Source organism: Augochlora pura, chromosome 2 (assembly GCF_028453695.1).
Source record: "Augochlora pura isolate Apur16 chromosome 2, APUR_v2.2.1, whole genome shotgun sequence".
Taxonomy (NCBI): Eukaryota; Metazoa; Arthropoda; class Insecta; order Hymenoptera; family Halictidae; genus Augochlora; species Augochlora pura.
The window spans coordinates 24,762,236-24,785,232 of NC_135773.1; the positions used below are offsets into that span (position 1 = coordinate 24,762,236).

General features: G+C 37.2%; 1 protein-coding gene across 4 annotated transcripts; it reads right to left on the bottom strand.

The window, feature by feature from the left end:
- Positions 1–22: 22 nt before the first annotated feature.
- Positions 23–22,687, bottom strand: Axed (BTB/POZ domain-containing protein axundead). 4 transcript variants are annotated; one of them, XM_078188505.1, is made up of 6 exons: positions 15,992–16,249; positions 8,188–8,429; positions 7,597–7,769; positions 6,247–6,503; positions 5,613–6,007; positions 23–4,675 (listed from the first exon to the last, which is right to left on the bottom strand). In XM_078188505.1, the coding sequence occupies exons 1-6, from the start codon at positions 16,200–16,202 to the stop codon at positions 4,466–4,468; spliced, it is 1,488 nt and encodes a 495-aa protein (XP_078044631.1). In that variant the 5' UTR covers positions 16,203–16,249; the 3' UTR covers positions 23–4,465. The 4 variants fall into 4 exon arrangements, with proteins under 4 accessions (XP_078044631.1, XP_078044614.1, XP_078044621.1 ...); XM_078188488.1 differs by lacking the exon at positions 15,992–16,249 and adding an exon at positions 22,265–22,687 and having other exon boundaries at positions 25–4,675; XM_078188495.1 differs by lacking the exon at positions 15,992–16,249 and adding an exon at positions 22,074–22,157 and having other exon boundaries at positions 25–4,675.
- Between the last annotated feature and the right edge of the window lie 310 nt (positions 22,688–22,997).

Consider the following 22,997-nt stretch of genomic DNA (forward strand, 5'->3'; position numbering starts at 1 on the left):
TATGAACCGTAGTTGTGAAATTTATTACTTTGAGTATATTTCCTCTGTACATATTAGGCGATATCATCTTCATAACAACCTAATAATGTGACATCATTTTTTAATAAGCATTCACATCTCTTGGGAACAATTCAGAGATTCAGATCATTTGCATACAGTAATGGTTCCCACAGCTCCCCAAGCTGCAGCTCGATCCGTTAGAGAGGGTTACCACAGAAACTTCTTTGCTCTGATTGGTGGGCGATTTACTGGCAAGGCAGTGCTGCCCTCAGAATCAAATAAAAAGAGGGAGAACAGTTATGTGTTAAACAAGTCCTACCGACGAACGATGTAGCTTGTCCCATTCTATCATGCGAGACAATCTACTTGGCTGGCACGCCATACGAGGCACGCGGCACGAATTTCGATTTTTAAACAAGCTTCAAATAATAAAATCTGTCATATTAGTCATGTTTCTGTTTAATATAGCTAGTGTTAAACGAATGGGAAATAATGCCAGTTGCGGACTGTACACGCACAAAGTTTATTTGCATTGTCATATCCTCCTCACATCCACAAATTTCATTCTTCGTTTTTAATTATTTCTGATCAGATCATTACGAGATCAACTTGAAACGCTTATGCTGCGGCTTCGCTAATTAATTAATCGTGCTACGAAGATCGTGCAACTTATAAATAATCGTTAACACACAATAGACTCAGTGACATTTATTAGATAAACATTCAATCTTAAAACGTAATCTGACAGCAACGTCGCCGCGAATAAAATTTAACTGATCAAATAGCAACAGGTGATTGTAATTGTAACGACAGAACACGCCTACGCGCGGTCATGCATGATTTTGTGATCATGAGATATAGTAATTGCCGCAAACCGTGAGTAAAGGCCGCGATAATTCATGGCCGCATAATTAACTCGTAATTTTTGCGTCTATATGCGGCGCATTAACCAATAGATGTCTATAATTAGAAATTCTGTTACAAATTACACCTTAATTCGTACGCACCCAATAGAAAGTTGTTCAATTTAATGGAGGAAGTAATTATCGATAGTTTCATAAATTTATTTCATTATTAATTAGACCAGATTTTTAGTGATTTTGTGATACTGCAAAATCTTCGATTTATCTCACGAATTGCGCGTCTATAAAGGCAAGAACAATATCTTGGAACATCGATAATAAACAATTTATAATGTTATTAATTTATTACACTGGAAACTGGAAATTTTCTCGAATCCTTTCAACTCCTTTAAATTGAACCTTTTCGAACAAATGTCGTTTTTATTTCCCAATAATTTAAAAAGAAATATTTAACAGGAATTAGAATCACAGAGAATAAAGCTATTATGTAAACCTTATTATTCGTCAAAATATTAGATTTCGCTAGTTTTTTAAAGCTAAATCGCAGAATTGAATTGAATGCAACGCGTATATTATTTTCAATACAATGTTCATAACAAACAATCTTTTCAGTCATAAGAATTATAATAACAGAACAATTTATAAAAGCTAACGAAAATTGTGTACAGGTCAATAATGCCGTGCCTTGAAAATTGCAATGTGAAATTCAAGATTCACGATCGATTTTGCGTTGTTTTAGAAGATACTAGGTTCAAGATCTATGTACAAACTATCAACTATTTTCCGGTAGAAATTAATTAGTGCTAAATAAGTTCCTTTTGGAAGGGATATGTAATTCCTATGCAATTCCTGTTTAATCTCCCTTTTTAAATTACATTTGAAAAATATGAATTCAGATGACCGAACGCAGGATGTTAAACGATATTAATTATATATTAAAAGCGAGAATTGATTCACTCATTATTGTCTGTAATTTACAGGATCTTTCTACTTTAGGTAACCAGAAATGCCGCAATTAAATATAATAAGACTGTTCAAAGATCGTTCTTTTTAAGAATAAGCGCAGGAACTCTACCAGAGTCATTGTTAAACTATAAAAATATTTCGGTAAAAAATGATCGAATACATTGACTCGCTCGCGTTTCTAGGATCTCGTAATCTTTATATTATTTTTCAATATTTTACTTATGCTGTTATAGAAGTAAATGTTTTTACTATTGCAAATTGACAATTACATCTTGTAAATCGTTGTTTCCGCGTACACTTTCAGGAACCAATTGTGTGCAAAAGTCGAGGGCCCGCTGTACTAGTTACAGCGTAATAAATATTGGAGCGACTTTCTCGTTAATCCAGAAGTAAAACGATCCCATAATATTCTAATCAACGTTTCGATCTAGACAAAGGTTCTGCGAAAGCGAAATCTTCGTTGTTAGACTTTGCACACTCGCACGGACCAGCCACGATTCCATGCTATAACTAATAATTTAAATTCTATATACTCGGAACAGCAACTATGAACACAACGGACCTAAAGAACACCGCGCGGTAATAGATACATGCTAAATCATGGCAACGAGAAACTAAAAATTCCTGGCGGCCCTCGCGCCATATTCTTCGCTGATCGCGCCTCCGCAGGAATTTTTATATAACGGGCAGCAAAATTATTCGTACGAAAGCAAAAAAATAATTCACACGATGCAATTCGCTTAATCGCCGTGCAAGTAACAATTTCCGTGAAAGCAAATAGAAGTATTCTTGGAAATGTTACTTAAATATACTGAAATGTTTACCGTGCTATAATATTATACAATATTCACGACCGCGTTTAAGAAAGTCTATGGAAGGAAACATTTGTACAGATTTAGATCTTTGAAGTTCGAAAAGTTTACAAATTAAAATAATGGACGCAAATTTCAAATCGCTTCGCTTGAGGATTACGTCCAAAATTCGTTGAGAAGAATCGATGTGCAAACCCATAGCAAATCGGTGATATTTTTCTTGCAATGAAAGATTTTGCAATTAAATTGGCAGTCTTTGCTTACAAAAGTATAACTTTGGCTATTTCTGTTAATAATATCATTTTGTATTATACACTTAATGATTTGGAATATATAGAAACTGAAACGTTTTGTTTTCGAGAACTCGTATTCGAGCATATTAAACAAATGCATTAGATGTTTGCACAACGTGTCGTTTACAAAGTAAATAATCGTTCCTGACTTGATAAAACCATATAAACCTTGAAACATTCGTATGAAAATACTGTTTAAACATCGTATCTGGAGACATAAATGAAATTCTTCTTTGGTATCGGTATAAAAGGTTAAAATCACGGTAATTACGTATAATAACGACCAAGGGAATCAATAACATAGATAATAGAACAATTATTCACGCAGTATGTTAAACTAGTTACAACACTTTTCGTCCAAGACCAACATTTGGCGCGCCTTAAAATAAATATATCCGAATAATAAAATTTATAAATGCTAAATGTTCACTTTATAGACGAACTGATATCAAAACGATCATCGATAATTCCACGCAAGTTAATAACAATCAAACGGCCCATTTCGGTCAAAATAAATGTTAACTAATACGTTAGCCTCCCACCGTTCATTTATCACGAGAAAGAGGCAAGGATTGATTGAATCAGAATTGGGCTGCATTCAATGCTACCAGTGATTAACGTTGCAATTGAAATATTGGGCTATCAGTTGCAATTATCGATTAAACTATACGCAGCACCATTATACATATATAACATGTTTCTAGCGAATTTTCTTGTCCTATTTTAGCGTTAGAGACATTGTCTAAACAATAAATGTGGTCAAATATGTAATAATAATAATAATAATTTATTAACAAAATTTATACCAAACGTAACTGATTGTAACGATCTACTCTATTACTAAATCCTTTTCAGAAAAAAACAATAAGTCTCCACTGTTCGTTAGACAATGGAAATTAGTCAACTCAATTATTTAGGAACTGCATTAACATTTGTAGTCCTATTATAATTGATAATTAATTGACATTTAATTTTATCAATCAATTACAAACAACTACGATTTTTAATGGATTCACTAGTAAATCACACAGATTCAAACGTTTCTTTAGCCGCAGCCCAATTCTGAGTCCACTCGCATTCCAGCGGAATTAAGCACTTTCAAACAATTACTAGTCACACTGCTTACACGTATTTTTATGAAAATAGTTGAATCAATTCGTTGGAAAGCTCCGATAGTTTCTTAATAAATTACACTAAGCGTTTCGTTACCTTTTCCAACCACTGAACTGCAGATACTTATGCGACTATAATGGTTGAGAATGCGTCGAGTATACCAAAAGAAATAATTTAACAAAACCAATAAGATCTCTGCTCTTGTTTCGACTATGCTGTTCTCTTTTCCTTTATAAAATAACGTAGAAAGGACTATAATCGCGCAAAGATCTGCAGTCCGTTGATAACCGACCTACGTAACCCGTGTCGAAAATGGATCAAAGCTCGTTAGAACGCAGTAGAGAAGAAGTTTGCTTTTCTGCTGGGACTCTCCGTTGATATTTCTGCCTCCTACGACATTTCGACATCCTAATCTAATTCAGTCGAAGATACATGCAAGAACTCGCAGAATACAGGTGCCGATCCTAACGCAGGTCCTTTGCCCTTGCGTCGCGCACTCCTTCCTCCAGTTGTTTCGATTGTCCTGCCGTTCTTTCTTTCCCGATTTCGACGAGACGCAGCCTTGGTTAGCAGTGATCCTTGGCGCGCTCGACAGTCTGGATAATGGTCCAGCAACGGGACTTCTCAGCTGTGGAGAAACAACGTTTCGGTTTAAAGAACTCTAGTTTTCTCGATAGACTTCTCTAACGGTAACAAGATCGATTAATATCTCTACGTATATTATACGATTTTTGGGAAATATGTAATACCATGTAGCAGTTCTTAAAATGGTAAAAATCAAAAGGTTGAAGGACAGTTAGCTCAACAATTTTCTTTTAGACGATCAGACGATTTTTTAGCAAATTGTTCAGTAGCGATATTAGTTTTAATAACAAAATTAATATAATCATTGAAACAATTAAAAATTGTTGTAATCGTCTTTCTCGATCTCGCAATAAAATGTTTCGATAAAAAGTCAACAAGAGAATATATCGACAACTTTAGTCGATTGATTACCGCAAAACACGAAGTTGTTACACATGCGATTGTCGACAGTCCCATCTTTCGGCGTCTCTTCAACTGTACGCCGGTTTTCTGCAACTCGTACGCCTTATTTGTCATTCTACGGTTTGTACGAAGCGCGAACATTTACGTCGGTAGAACGTTCGAATTAACATCGCTAGTGTGCGACAAGACGGATTATCGACGACTGAAAATACTTATTGCCACGATAACCGTATTTCGTAAATGTTGTATTTGAACAAGCTGTATGATTAGTACTCCAAAGGACAGATAAAAGAGCAGTGCCTGATAGTAATCGGTGAACCTATTTTCAGCAATAAGATATCGACTTTCGATAAGGAAGGCGCGGTTTATATTCAACGTATTTGGTACGAAGCGATTTCGAATATACGTACAATTTATACATACATACACTGCTGTAATAACTACGGTGGCTTTAATGTTTCATTAAAAAAGAAAAGAAAAAGATTTTGGCAAAAAAATTTTTTCTTTTTCAAATTTTACTCTTAAACAATGTATAAAATTGATTTATATATATTAAGGTGTCCAATAAGTCTCTCTACCTCTTCTCCGTCTTGAGTTTGAGTATGTCCAAGTATCTTGGCGACGATGGCGGCGGATTCCTCGCTGGAGAGTATTCCGCTGGTCATAGGACCCTCGATGAATTCTCTATCGGTCATTAAAGGATACCGAACGCTGTACCAAACCTTCTCGGGCAACGTGGACCTCTTGTTGCTGGCCGAAGGTTCGACACCGTGTCTGCGACATTCGGACGCCGCCCACCTATCCAGCGCGTAGAACAGGATGGACTCGTTGGATAACTTGAGGGTGTTGCGGCATGCTAACTGTTCAACCTCCGTCGCGTTCAGTTCCTCGAAATATTCCTGGCTGAACACGATCTCTGGATGCGAATCGATTTCGTCCAGACAGGCGTAAAGAAGTCGCGTGCAAACTTCGGCTGGAATTCGAATATAGTTCTGATCACTTGTGATATTCATGGTGAATATCCAGTGTAAAGAGGGAAGAGAATCTTGACAAAGTGTTACCAGATCTAGACGTATTTTAAATGACAATTTGAAATACTGCTTTATGTTATTTAGTAGATTTCCTAATTATGAAGTCTGGTCGCCGAAAAGTAACCAATGTAAAGAAAGATTGTATAACAGTCTTCAAATGGCCTCTAGGCTGTAACAATACCAATTTCTCCAGCATCGTCCCCAGGGGCAGGCGGTGCCGTAGGTAAATGGTAGGATCTAGAGGTGTCCAATGGTATCGGGCTCGCGTAGAGACTCAGTCCTTGATAGATCTCCAGCACGGTGGTCGGGTTCAAGTTCGCTTCGAGATACTCGACAGCGAGGTACGCCAACTCCGGGCACAGATATTGGTGAGCCGCGTCGAGAGTAGCTCTAGCCGTTGACACGGATTGGAAATTTATCGGCTTGCCGAGAAGGTGTCTGCGCAGGAAATCGACCGACTTCAAGCGAACGCGAATTAACACGCTCGATAACTACAATATTTAACCAAAATCCTTTATCTCTGCGTTAAAATCGTTTCAATTGTCTTACATGGCAAATATTTTACGATATAATAAATGTTCCCTCTTGACACGAGTTTAGACGGCTCTCAGAATTTTTCTGCAATACTTGTTATCGTTTCTGAACGCGCGCTAATTTTAGGGAACGGTTCTTCGTAATTTGCATTTGCAGCATTTCTTTCCGGTATAACGAGACCTGGCCAATTTGCGGTTGCATGAAATTGCCAGTGAATAGGTAAGCAGAAAAATAATCCAAAAATATGCAATCGTACCAGATATTACGAGCGTCCACAAAGACGCGGCCGACATGATTGCGGAACACGTCGATGGAAAACCTGAAGTACCTTGGGCTTCTTAAATTATCGGGCGAAAAGATAGTAGATTCGTAAATATTTTGTAGCTTATAACATAAAGTATGCGCATACATGTATCGTGTATTTTCAGATTTGCTAATTACCAAAAGAAAATGTTTCTTATTATTTTTTTTTATTTCCCCTTGAAATGAACTCGTGCTCGAGGAATTTTTCAACTATTTTGCAAAGTCTTCCATTGACATTGTACCGCTATCACCTAATGTCGCAGATAAATTAACCTTGTTTACTACAACCGACCACAATATCGTCGTCCATTGTGCACGACGTCTTTGTCAGAAAATGTTAAATATTATTTTACACGAATAAAAATTGTATTCAGCCGAAAAAATTATTTTAATATAATCCATGACTTTCATTCATTCGTTCGATTAATTTATTTGAATTTTCCATAAGATACAATTCTGCTTTTCGTAAACTATTGTAATAAATTAGTTAAATAATCGTTGCTTCGAATCGTTATTTTCTTATTTTATTTGCAATAAAATCTGCCTTGGAACATGTCACGCTCTTTTTAAATTTGCAAACGCGAGTCTCTCCGGTCAAGTTTCATAAAGTTCTACGAGATAAAAGTTTATTTCGGACCGATGCGGCTACACGTCGACGCAACGCAATGGAATGAGCTGGTGGCTGACGATTTACCTGAACAAATAATCAAATGCGCGCTTCTCCATGTGCTGCAGCTTAAGGAGTGGCGGCGGATCGCTTGGCTCAGGTGCAAGAGGGCCGACGAGCATCGCGCGGAACAACTCCGACTTCTCGGCGAGTCGTTCCCTTTCTACGCAGTACCTCCATGTGTCACCAGGTAGACCGGCCTATATTGATCCAAAGATAAAGTCATCATTTTTTGTCTCTTACCTCAACATTGTTAATGGATTATTAACCCTCTATCTACAACTGTTGCATATATAGAACAGAGGTTTCATCATTTTATTCAGCGAAATTTTAAAGTATTATTTAGACACATTTTCGCCTAGCAAAAAACCTGAATGAAAATTTTAAATAATAGAACGTTTCGTTATAAGGACATTAGAAAAATAAACCTTCGGTTAAGAGAGTTTCTACTGTAACTTCTCCGCTGACTGTGAACACAATGGTGTAATGTTTAGGCATGATGAGAATCTCATAGACAACAATTAGTCATTCGAAAAGCAACGAAACAAAGATTCGTGGATTTTCATAACTGGCGGCGAATCTCTTACTCTAAATGTACAAATGTGTACGATTTCGCACCTCGAGCACCACCATATTGGAAGCAGCGGATTCCGCGGCATGCAGGGAGGTTTCTTCCGTCGTTATCAGTGGCGCTTGAGTCATGGCCTTCGGTGAACTTCGGAATAACGTTTTCTCTCGGAAAGAATGCCTCGCAATCAAAGGACCGATTGTTGTTCTCGGGTAAATTCGGTTCCGCATGCACTCCTGAATCTTCTGCCGCAGTTTTTCAGTCTCGAAGCGAGCGCATCGCGAGCTCTCGCCTACAATCAAACGAAAAAAAGGGAACTGACATTACACAAATACGTGCACGTATACGTATAGCCTGATTTATCGGAAAATATCGTGTCTCCGGTACCTACCGTCCCAGACAAAACGGGAATAAATTTGCTTAGCGTTAAATAACTTACAGAATTTCGATTGCTTCGGTGAGGGACTGAAAAGCGATTCGAAACATTTTTACTTGAAAAACGCTGCTAAATGAAACGTGTTTATTAGTTAAACAGGAGCCACGGTTAAATAAATTTCACCGATCACCCCGTATATTTTTTAAATATACGTTTCTTCGTCTCGAAACGTGTTGGCGAATGCATCTAATCAGGCTTTGAGTTACGACGGTAAATCAGGTAACGAACCAAACGGTCTTGGACTTTGAAAGGACCCGGGGGACTCTAGAACCTGAAAGGGCTTTTCATTCGTTTCTCCAAGAGGATTCCCTTCGACAATAACCATGCGACAAAAAGATCCTAACACTTCGAATGCGTAAGGAGTCTCGTACACCCCCGTCCATAAGTATTAGAAAACACTTTTACGAAGGCTCGGATAAACTAGAACTATTTTTCTATTTTATTATATTTTTCTACTCGAAAATGTTTCGTTAATGGCAATGATTCTGTTAAGAAATTAACAAGAGGATGGATTAACCATTTAGTAATGTCTTTGTCGAAGGACAAAGAGGAGGAGAGAGAGATGTATGAAGGAGGTTAGTTAAATTCCAAAGGACCGGAAGCTGTTAATAGATTCAAGCTTTTCTCATTTCCTCGTTCGCACTGGTTTTAATTAGAAGGAAACAATGTTACCAAATAAGCGAGCGTGACAAACTGCGTGTCGCAATAATATGTGCAAGAGAGACGGTGACACTTCTCGCATCTTGAACTGTCTTCCGTGAGTCACGTTTCTCAAATGATCGCCGCGAGATGAATACCGAACTCGACAGGACCGATTTTTAATTTCATATATGCATTTTCATTCGGAGGGATATTCGTGTGAAATACAAACGAAATCTATATCTAAATCATACAAAGGTTTGGCAATGTTTATGGCAGATACTAAATACAATAATCTTTCGTTCGCGATTCAATTATCGGCGATTAAAGTGATCATTAAAGGTGAACGCGGTGGAATCTATAACTTTTACGTGCAGCGCGGAGTGCTCAATAACATTTTATTACTCACGGCTACAGTCTTGTATTCGTTAATTGTATCCATTACATTTATTATTTTCAACGTTAAAACAATGCGTCTCCGAGTCCTCCAAATTTTATTTTTCTATTAATATGATATTCCGTTACTATTGTATTAATCGTTTTTCGATCACGCACGATATAGTTCGTGCAGAATTTTTAATAAATCAGATTATTGAAAGAATTAGCATAAATTGTCCATAAAGTGTAGACAAATTGTTGTTTTGTTTTCAACGCCAACGTATCTCGTTGAGATATACAAAATTATTGCGGTGTGCTGTAAAAATACTTTTTACATCCACTGTACCTCCCGCGGCGTGTGTACGTGCAAATATTGTATATATATATATATATATATATATATATATATATACTTTGTGTCATATACATGTATATCTTACCATCGTAAGTAACTGTCATTTTGACAACAAGCATCAGATTTCTGTCGTTTTCGGCAAAATCTTCCGATCCACTAACCGCAGCCTACGTAAAGAACACTGACAATCGAACACGAGGTACCCTAATGTTGCAAATACACACCGCACGCTGCACTAAACAATTCAGTTATAACACGCAGGTTCCGACTATGAAAAATCACTTTTACCATTTGATGAAAATCCATGATCCAATAATTGTTATTCACTTTGTCTTTTAAGTCATTTAAGTTACTTTGAAATCTTCCTATTACACGCGAAGTTATGAATAAACAGCTTATATAGCAATAACAATTACAATATATTACTCTTAATTAAACCTAAATTAGACAGCAGAAAAATTGCAAGATATTTGAAAAATTTGGATAAAATATTTCTGTGATAGTTTTACCGAATTGATCATTGCTAGAAAGAAGTTTTAGCATTTACCAGTTCTAGACCAAAATGCCCCGTGAGTTTTAATGAAATATATAAAAATTCTCGTATTATATGATGAATATAGTTTATAGAAAGAAATACTTTTTTGTTTCCTTCGACTTTAGAAGCAAATATACCCAAATATTTACTATATAAATGCTGCACGATGTCTAATGGATTTACTGAAATTTTGTTATTACATCGAATCATTTGGCAAGAGAGCAATTTAATAATACGTTGGTCGTTGAAGAATTCCACTGACGCGCTATTATAATTGTAAAATAGAAAACGAACTATAGAAATACGACGGAGAGCACGCAGCTACCCTCCCACGACGAGCAGCCTCGCTCGACTGACAGATCGATCGTGCTCGTGGCGGACTGCCATCCCATGAATGACTCAGTACTCGTGGGGATTCGCTTTAATGTATACGTATGCGCTCGCGTTTATCAACAGCAGTGACAATTATTTATAAACAATGGTTAAAGGTCTCAGGGCAACGTACCGAAGAATAACTCGAAGGCGGGCCATGGGAACGGGCCTTATCGATACCTTGAACTGTAATCGGAAGCACTCTAGACCGACAGGATGAGAGAAGGATATGCGATTTGCCTGACGACGCGGCCATGGGAGACAGGGAATTCGGCTATTTGTTCAAACAAATACTTTATCTTACGTCAAGTGGTTTCGCTTGTCGCAGTACCGTGTGTCCAAACGTCTCCGTATGATTGCCAATGTAAATAACTTCCTTCGAACAGTCGTTATTCAAATATTTTCTGCAACAATGGTTTAGGATGTTCTGCATTCGTTGGTGTTAAATTGTAGTAACATTTAACATTGTTGGAAAAATAAAAAATTAGTATCCACCAACAGGTGTAATTTGTGAATACAAGTTCACAGTACCTCTTTTTATTATTGTCTGTCTTTATATTATATTCTTCTTTTAAACAAAAATTCCTTTTAAACAGACATATTCGTCGAACCGACGATACATGTATTTAGTGCGACACGATGTCAGGTGTCGCGAGTGTTTCATTGTATACGAAACGATTCAGCCAAGTCGCGGGAAAATGGCCAGCGATCGATTCACCGTCCGCGATACCAGAAATTATTGAGACGGGCTTAAGAGCTTAAGAAATTATCAAGAGCTTAACAGATTTTGTGCGCAAGGCGAAAATTCGTCATCGATGCCCAACGAAAGCATTATTAAAATTGTTATCAAAGGATAGAAATATTTACGTGGTTTCTAGATTATGCAATTAGTAAAAAAAAAGTTTCTTCTTTATGTGAAGATAAGCAATCTACTAATGATTTTACCACGAATCTTTGTGCGAGATAAAAATATTCAGTATCAACTTCTTTTAGGGATTTAAAAGACTGAATTATAATCTAATTCTAAAGTCTACTGTTTTTGTATTTTACCTACACAATTTCATTGCAAATGCATGAAGACGATAATGGAGTATAGCAATGATAATATAGTATAGTAATGATAATATCTAAATTGACAAACAGGAAACATATAGCAAGAAAACATCCTGGAATGAATATTATCTGTACGTCGAAGCACCGACATCTCCTTTACACAGCGCTTACCTTGCCCTCCGATAAGGTGCACTCGAATGCAAAATAAGGTACGACAATATTTGATAGTGCAGTCAAACGCCAGATAAAACTTTTTGCAGAACAAATCGAAACTTTCCGAGTATTGCGTTTTCATATCATCGTTCGCTTACCAATATTATTATGCAATTCATAAATTGTATCAATTGTTGCGTTATTATCGGATTCCTATTATCATTCACTTCTACTCTATTTCACTAAAATAACCTGTTACTTGTTCGAAACTAAATCGTATTTTCAACAAAATTCTCAACTTTACTTTCAAGTATGTATTTTAATTTACATTTTTACGGAAGAATATGTTTATCCTCCGTTTGTACACGCGTATTTTTTTATCTCATTCGTAAGTTTACTTTTAGACACTTAGTTTTTTTTTCACAGCATTTATCACGTGCTTCCCTTCGTGCAAAGATATAATCGACAGGAACCGTCAGACGATGTTAATACTATTTTGCATTTTGAACGGATAATTAACAAGTGTTAATTCACCACGATTTCCGAGAAACATGCGAATACTTCTATTTTAGAAACCTCGACCAAGGTTACACCTAGCCAAGCCAAGACCGCGAAAACAAGAAGAGAAATTTTAATAACACTGAATAGCAAATCAAAGTTTTACTATAAATATTTTATCTCTATTTGATAAAGATTAGAATTCAATTTATTTAGAATCAAAAGAAAAAAAATCAATCATCTTCAATAATAATATACAATTGACGAAGTTTCGTCGTTTGGTTATTGGTGATTGTTAGCGAAACGACGAATGTTCGTTACGTGGACGAGTAATGTGTTAAGAATAGACCTTAAAAAACCGTTATCACACGTGGAGCCTCGATAGTTCCCTTGTAGTTTATGAATCACACTTTTGCTAAAATTAGAGGTGTATACATATAGGAGGCAAGGAACTGGAGTATGGTTCCCACCGGGGTCAAATAATTTTAGCAAAAATGTCCCTGGTTTCGAAAGCTTCGCGTGCCAGAAGATGGCTGGCTGTGAAAGGCACAAGAATTCATTTACGCGTGTTAAGAATAATATTAGACAAAACCGAAACGTTGCTTCGAATTTGCTGCATCGAATTTTCCGCAACAACAACGTCAACGATAAAAGGTCTGACCGTGCACGGATAATTAAATTAAGCTAGCTTTCACACGGGCTTGTAATTTAATTAAAAATGATTAGGCGCGCCCGCATTTTAGTAAGACGAGTAAGATACGATGAACGTAGCGAGAGAACACACAGCAAAAACTGTTACATACCTAGTTGCTCTCGAATACGTATCGACTTTCTACAGTTTTACAGTTTTCTTTAACAAAACGTTACAATTCGAATCATTACATATGTTATAAAGTTATATTCTAATATTTAATCGTACACGTATTTGTTCGTAGTTCAGAATTATAATCTTCGCGACTCTCTACGCCACTGCGCGGGGACTTTTACTCGTGTGCCGCCAACCCCACTCCTTGCATAACTTATTTTCACGTGTACACCGTGCTGGACATGAGGCGCGATTAGCTGGAGCAGGTGACCGATTCCCCTTGCCCTTCGCGTTGCTTACTTAGCTAATAATTATTCAGAATCTGAGACAGTAAAAGTAAAAATAAAAGTAAATTAAAAGTAAAAATAAAAGTAAATTAAAAGTAAAAGTAAAAGTAAAAGATAACTCTTTTAATATAAGAAATAATAAAAGATAACACATTATACGTCTCATTTGTTTCGCGAAAATTAATCTGACCGTGTAAACATTAGGGACTTTTTAAACTCGTTTTGTTGCAGCATACTCCAGCTAACAACTTAACGACGATTGCAATTGATGTGTAGTTTGAGGTAATGGTCTATTTACTTATGCAATACAGTGTAATAATCATCATAACGAGGATGATTGCGACATAGTCGAACTTTAGAAGATTTACAAACATTTTCAGATTACAAGTTCTTGTTTAATTTATTGAAATCCGTGGAAACATTAAGTATTCGATATTATTTATTGCTACTTCGAATTTCTACTATTGCAGACCTTTCACTTGAATCATGCTTCCTGCAATGAATCTTTTTTACGTGTCAAAGTTTCACAGAGTGCTCGAAATTATATCGCAATTTTTGTATAATTTGACAAACTGAAATTATTAAATTACACAAAGGAAATGTTAAACGATTTATTTCAGCTCCGAAGCAAAGACGACTTGATTCGATCACCCTCCATTAGATTAATCAAAACCACAATAGTTGGAAGACATCTGTTCGATTTAATTTCGCCCGCATGCAATTTCTAACCCGTGTGCTTACCGTAATCCGCGCAATGATCATTGATTTACTGGCATTAACAATAGCACGGTATAGCGAAATAATTCCGAATTCATGTTTCGATTGAATTTATGTTTTATGAATATTTTTTTATGTTTCGAATTCCGAGAGTATGCGTTGACGTACCGTCGAGATTCGTTTTATCTGCGATAGTTTGTCACGCTCTACTAAAGACCATTGAATAATGGCAGCGGTATACGACGACGGGTGAAAAATATACGCAAGAAACAAAGGGAAGGGTAACAGGAAAAAACAATGAATCGAAATAAGAGCGTGCGAGCGTGCGACAGAACCTTGAAGTCACAATGAACGTCTCGTATGCAGCTTACTATTGATTTTGGTGAACTGAAATTGTCTTCTAGGTACACGCGTCACATCCTGCTTCCAGAAGAAGGAATGAAAAATTCATCCATCGTGTCTCCGTACTATTGTATAACTCTCGATTCCACTTTGCAGAATATACATATGTACCTATGCAATTGGTCTTCGCACTTATACAATATACATATACGATAATGTTTAGATTGTTGAGCTTTCTGTCAATGTTTATGTTCGCGCTTAAAAAGAGGTTCCCCTTCGTTACGAAATAACTAAAATCGTGTAAAATAAAACGGAATACATATTACGAACTCATTTGAATGATTAAGAAACGAAATGTTACCGCATTAGCCGTAGTCGTGCACTATCATCGAATAGTATTATTCAGGAAACTGTGAAGAATGAAAATGGTTGACGCAAACAGCGAAAAATGTGCGAATTCAATGCGCCATGTGCACAGCTGCTGTAACAATGGCAAAATGTGCGAAAATTAGGTGTTAATAGAATTGCACCGCATCGATAAAGCCTTGAAACGCGGCTAGACTCTTTTCCAAGGTCCGCCCGTGCTCTTTCAATCAAACACAGCAGAATGTGTTCAAATTGTCGATCAATTGTCGTACAAGGCCTTCTTGTTCATTAAATTGCTGGAGATATCGGTTAAGACGTGACGATTATTTAAACATACTGTTATTAGTAGGCAATCGATATGATTGTACGCATATTAAAATGATAGGTGTACCTCTGCGCCTTCGATTGAGATAACATAGCGTAATAATAACAGATAAATAAAATAATAACAATGGTGACCACTACTACGACGACTACGTCTCAACGCACAAGTTTACACGGTTCTCGTTTGAATGCTTCGACCTTTCTCGTCGGCCCATCCACCCTTCCCAGCCCATTCTCTCTCTCTTTATTTCCCTCTCACTCGCTCGCGCTTCATCTTTCGGCCACGCAGGACTTCAGAGAACCTAAACAATGATCTCGGATCAGCCGACGCTGCCCAAACACTCTATAAACATTTGTATTGTTCACTCTGTACTTCACGATGCTCACTTTCGACCATTCTGCCTTCCATACTCGAACCAACCTTGCGATAGTAATTCTCGGGTAATAAACGATCGGAATTGTAAATTGATTCATTTCGAAGAAGCCAAGTTAAATAGATTTCCCAATCGAAAGTAATCGGAATTATATCTCGTGCAGATTGAATTCGTGTTTGCTAAATGCTGGGGTGCTATTTTCGTAAGTGTTTCGTCTCACCTTTCGCTTCGAGCGTCTCCTCGAAGCATTTCTCCCTAAATGGAAGGAAACGCATGCTTGCAAGCTCAGAATGCGTGGCTGTATGTTTGCGACACAGCTTGAACGCGTACGAAATGATCCACTCGCTGGCAACCCAGAGCAAGCTGCACCCGAAACAATCAAGGAGCGTCGACGTCATTCTGTTTCGATGCGAGAGCAGTTTAGGTATCATTACTTCGACGCACTGAACTTTTAGCACTTTATTCCATCGAAATGGCACGGTTCTTATATGCTGAGAGACGTGAAACGTTCTTCTATATGTATACTTGAACTTTTATTAATCCTTCAGCTGCGAAAAATGATCGAACTGATTAATTATTATAGGATCAATTAGAGGGATAAGTTAATTTAAATTTGCTTCATCTGATACAATAGTATTCGAATGAAAATTTCGTTTTCCATGGTTACAAGGAATTACGATAATAACAAATTAAGATTAATTCAATAATGAATATGCAAGAGTGCTCGTTGAAAAATAATATAGTCAGTAGGCTTTGGTAAACCAGGAAGTAATTCAATTTCTAGTTATTTTCCTAACGTCTTACAAACCCAAAAACTTGCACGTTATTCTCATTGACAAAGTACTCGCTCTTGAACCTTAAGATTTATATTTTTCAAGCCCAAAAAAATAATTCCAGATTACGTGCACATACGTAGATAGGGAATACAAAAATGGAAGACGAAAAAAGAATTCAGTAATAGTTTCTGTCTAGACAGAAACTTCAATCAACTAAATCGCAGTTGTTATCATATCAAGGGGTGACACACCTAGCTAGGTCAATAAAATAAATTTTTCAATCATTTATTTACGCGAACATAGATGCTATCCGCGAAGCTAACATTTTACGAATAAATCCAGTAAGCATAATACAAAAATATTATATAATTAAGTAGAAACTGCGATTGATGAGTTCTGAGACAATTATTTTTTCAGATTCTTATCTAAAAAAAGATTTTAAGCACCGACACGAAGAATCCTGTTAACCCTATACTGGACATGTGCGTTTTAATCGGCACCTTGGAAACTATTCAAAATTTATTATTTATCTTATAAATGATCACAAATAACACTCCGCAATAAAAACAGGACATAAATCACATAATTTTGATGATTTTTGCTTCGGCAAGATTAATTGTGTATTTAAACTGTCCATAAACGTATGTAACAGAACTAGATGCAAAAAAAAGTTCTATATTTTACCAAAACAAAAATTCCGAAAAATTGTTTGAAAAATGATATTTTAAAACCAGCACGCGGGCTCAGTAGTTAGCAGCTGGCAATAATAGATCGTTGACAGAATAATTTCTGAAGGCGGCAGATCGAAGTTATTTTCACAGTCGCGGACGTCTGTAACGGTGTATCGATTGTGCAGCTGAAGAATTAATTATAAAATGGCGACAGGCGAAGAATGATCGCGATTCACTGATTCGTTCACTCCGAGGCAAACAACGATCGACCGATCGCCATGGTTGGAGACAAAAAAAGATGGTCCTCCGGTTGGTGAAACAGATACGCCGAGGAGCTGTTTGCGCCAAAACACGTGTCGCGCGAAAGTCACTCGAGGAATGAATCAAGCGGCAGTAAGTCGATGCGCTTTTGTGGTTTCAAAAGTGACCGCCAGTATCCCGTCTACCAGAAATCACGTGATAAATCTTTTGTATTACGTTGGATACAGGCACGCGTTGCTCAGGTAAAACCTTGTAACATCGAACAGCTTCTTGTTTTCTATCGCAGTACAACCGAAATAATTACTATCGTTGAAACGTTGCGCGGCAGAGCATTTTTAATCGTAAAACTGGTGAACAGATTGAAAATAAACGATTTTTACCGTCCGAAATAGTGAAATATCTAGAAAACAATATTGAATATATATTGTTATATCTCGAACGGAGGGACCCAAAGATGATAAGATATTTCGTCATTTCTTTATCGACCAATTCATAAAAACGAACTTTGGCGTTCTTAGCTTCAGCTTTTTAGGTTCGTCTACACGTTTCTCTACACAATGGTACATTGTTCGAGGCGATTCTGCAAGAAACGTTATCGCTGCTTGCCTAAACTGCTCTCGTAGTCTTATCCGACGAATTAATACAATTTTGTATGATCGTATTTATTTTCGTATCGGACTGCGCGATAGCGGGGGCACGAATCAACATTGGTCATTTCAAGCGTAGTATTTTTTAGTATGTCTTACAATCTCGAATATTGGACAAAACGATAGGATACCACGTACATTAATATATTTCGCATGATTAGAACAAGAATACACCTAGACAAATTCTCGACTAGAACATTAGAGGCAATAACACGATTGAAACAATTTCTACGCTACTGTATCTTTAAATTAAAATAAGTATTTGTTACAGAATCTAATAAAAACAATTTAGAAGACGAAACACCTAAAACAGATAAATTCGATGGTAAGGCGATAGATGGAAGTAAACGAGCTATGATATACGAATTGAACAACATATATGCGCAAAATTGTTACGATAAAACTTCATTTTTGAAGACTGACGAGGAATCGCGTCGCGCTCGTGTGCAACAGGCGGTCACCTGTTAAATTATTGGTACCGTATTTTCAAATTGTTGCGCGATGACTTTGCCTCGAACGAAGTACGGTTGACGAACGATTAATTACATTGAATATGTAAAATTGTTATTTCATCGGCTCCGCGTGAATCTATGTTAACGGGGAAGATGATACGCGAGGAAAAATGTATACAATAGGAACGAGTTGCTTGCCATTACTGAAAATGTTATTACGTGGCAGCGAACTCGCGTGTGAAATCGTCGCGTCGAACGGCTCACGTTCGAGGTATCCTTGTTCGATATCGAATCAAGTCGTGTTTCGAGAAAGATGGCAAAGAGTTGGATTACACAACTGTTCCGACAACTGCAATACAGTCGCGGCAACCTTGATACTAATATGCAATTCGTTTAAAATATCCTATTTCCCCACTGCCAAGGCAGAATTTCTTACTCCGAACAAATCACATCCGCAGTCGATACCTCGTTATCATTTGCAAATTGATAATCACGGGTTACTGTTATCGTCGTTTCTATTCATCCTTCTTAAATCGCGATTTAACCCCTAAACGCGTGCCTTTTCGCCAAGGTACGTACACACGGTTCATAAGTACAAGCTACTTTAGAAACGGCGATTACGTTGTCGAGTGTAATATGTATGTAACTGTTATACTCGAGAAATAGATACCTCATTTGCACACGACAGGATTATTTATTAGCTCGATTTGCTCCGTGCGTCGCAAAACTTTATCCGATTATTTCAGTGAGAAAGATTTAAATATAAGAGAATTGATCGGTGTCGACAAAGTTAAGACTTTTTACTACTACAGTAATTAGAGGATTCTCTGTAGTTTCTTTGTTCGCCGCCGTCATTCTTCTTCTGAAGCAATCGCTGCGATTCCTGTAAATCCTTCCGATTCCGTCTAGCATAGTTCCATAAAAAGTTAATTGACCCGTCGCATAACATGCTTGTAATTCGAGCAAGAATATGTGATTGTACGTGATACGGTGGCAAAATACTCGACATTTGTAAACCTGCGTATCGATTTACACAAATCATTTCCAGACGGTACGTTCACCGTAGCAATGTGTTGTGTCTCGCAGAGTTTTCGTGACGTTGTTTACAAAAACCATAAATGTAAATCGCTACTGTAATTAATATCACAATGATTTCGTACTACATCCGTCCAATCATGTACAACGTCGAACGGATCTGTTTCGTTTCGAAGAAGTCGTGACGTTGCCGATAAACGCTGCTGGGAATCGTTGTAATTCGAGCTAAAGGAAACGTTTATTTTACTTTTTCAGCAGTCCTGCTAAAATGCTAAGCTTGGTAAGAACGCTAAATCGGTATGAAAGTATAAAGTAATTACTAGACGCTGTGGATCGTTGTGCATTTACTAGTTAATTCGAATCGAACTCTAAAAATATCGGTAATTAAAAATTCTCCTAACTTCTAGATCAGAATACACAGTTAACTGGACATTGATACGAAGGGGATGAAATACGTTGGATATCAATGGAATAATCTGCCGAACAGTGGCCACGGGTTGAAATCCACCGTTGCTACCATTCGCGTGATCAATACTCTCTGACTGGTCTACACAGTTCGCCACAGAGATCTACACTCTCTGGTTAGTCCCTCACCCTCACCACCCGGAGGAGGAGCAGGAGGAAGAGGAGGAAGAGGAAAAGAGGGTGCTGCGCGCTCTGGTGCGCAAAATCCACATTCCACTACTGCTATTGAACGGTAACGATTTTATCGTTGTCTGCGGATTTTTCTTTCTTTTTTCACGGAAAAGCGACTGTCTCGTGTCTCGAGAACGACACGTGAACGAGGTTCAGAACCCCCGGATAACGTCCTATAACAAATTTTCACATTTTCCAGAATTTCATATGCATGAAATCAAATTCGCGACTTTCGCGTTTTTGTGAATAAAGTAACAGCAATATTTTACGTTTAAACGTAACAGACGAAGTTATTGAAATTGTACGCGGTGTGTGTACAGTAAAGATTATTATTTTAGAAAAATAAAAATCTTTTACAGAGCTTCTAAATAAGTGCTTGTAATTTATCATAATAAAGTATTCGAATTTGTAATTGAACGGAGACTTTAAATAAGTGCGTGCATGTGTATATGCTACATTTTGGTTAATATTCCGTTAATAGTACATGCAGGACGATTCTACAGTTTCTAAAGATTAAATTGTCACTTGTCTCACATTTATTGCATTTTCTTTCATTCTGTATCTGGAAATAGGTAAAACGCTTATTGTTTTCAGTAGTGTAAGCATGTAATGATCGGACAGGAAACCATAAAAACATCAGTAATCTGATTTAGGTGTTAGGAAAGCAACGAAAGGTACAATGTGACACGTGCAGTAGACTTTTCAATGCAAGTAAATGTGATCGAGGAATTGTATATAGAAAATTATGTGTCTGAAAGCTGCGAATATCTTTCATAAATTCAATTAATGTAAGCAATATTAATATCGTGTAATTTTGACGATTACTGTTATTAAAGTTAGTTCAATTTATATTAGAGTTAGTTCAATTTTTTACTATACCAAAACCAAGAAAAAAGCCTAAAAAACAAACTTCCAAATACAAATTGTTACTATTTTTTGAAATAATAAAACACTTTACTTACTTCAGACCACGTCACAGCCACAAACTATTGTACTCGATCCTTTTGTTTCAAATTAGCGGCATAATTAGAATATAATATAACTTATACAACTTTAACTATAAACCTATAAAACTTTAATTGTTTCTCGCTCTATCCACTCTAAAACGGACTGTGTAATAATAAATAGTGGAAGTGCAGCGAGCGAACCGAAAGACGCCTTAATTTGTTATCGTAATCTTCGGGTACGATGCCGTGGTGCCGAAAAGAAAACACCGTAAACGCGATTAAAATACTCCGGGGCGTGATTATCGATAATTAAACAATCGGTGTTTCCGTAGTTGGTCGAGGCATCGCAAAGATAATCACTCGAGAATCAAATGTTTATCTTAGCTGCCGGCTTCTTTTAGTCTCGTTCGGTTGGTTGTTCCACAAGGAATGAAATTTATAACCGATGTAAATTAACGGGGCATTTCAATTGTACTCTTAACACGTTAAATCCTAATATCAACTCCGATATTCCCATAATATCAAAGTCGCATTAATTAATAAATCCGAGAATAGGAAATTAAAATTTATTTCCCTAGAAATGAAATAGAAAATATTATTTTCCTTAATATATAGAATAATAATAGAATAATAATATATAGAAAAATAATGATTATGTTCAATGTTTAATTTTATAAAAAGAAAAAACGAAGTCCGTGTTACTTGTAAAATGACCTTGCACGTAAAGGCTACTGACATATGGAGGCTAGCCCTTGATTATTCTAAAGGGATGAGGATAGCAAATCTCCGCGAAGTAAATAAGTAATTGTTTAAAAATTTCCAGACAAAAGACTAAAAAATTAAATTAATCAGAAATATCATACAGTACTGTGCTCACAATTTTTTTCTGCTCACAAATCCGTTCAACGACGTACAATAATGTTCCTCCTGGCAAGCGAGAAACGACGAGAGCGGATTGACTTCACGGAATCATTGTCACAAAACTTTCTTGTAACTAGGGGTAACTGACCGTCGAACTTTGACACGGGAAAGGGGGACAACCAAGCATGCATACCACCACTAATTTACCTTCTCGTGTAAACAGCAATTGCGATATACCCCCGCCCTCGTCGGTCGAAGAAGCTCGATCGAAAGAATATTTGCTGCAGCCACAGTTAAAAAATATATTATACACTCCGTCTCACAGCATTAAATTCTTAATCATTTCAACCCCCCCCCCCCCCCTTGTTTCTCCACCGTTTTCACAGGCAACCGTTTCACCGTTTTAAATAGATAGTAATAAAACGGCAACGATTAAACCATTAATCCGCGAAACTGTGACACTTTCGAAGCTGCGAACTGTACGGCTACCGCCCGGAAATATATTATGCGACGCGAGGACTACGCGCGGCGGTACTAGAACTTGTGAATTTTGACTTCGAAAGGTATCGATTTATCGGACAGGTTCACCTTTCGAAGTGAAAATCCATGCGCCTTGGCCGATGACCAGGCTTGCAATGAACATATGATTCGCACGCAGGAACCGATGCCCTCAACGCCCGCTGTATCATTGGCTATACATAGAAACCGTCGCGACGCGCAGACGCCGGGCGTCGCTACCCTTTTGCTATAGTATAATAAACAATTTCGGCTTTCCCTTGCCACCGAAAAAAAATCGAAAAAGGAAGTCATAGCTGTGAAATCTCTTGTAGCTCTGTTAACCTTGTTGGTATCGGCGAATGGGTGTTCACGCGCAACCCCATGGACCCAGATAGACCAACATTGTGTTAAAAACCTTTTCAACTAAAACTTTCTTGTTATT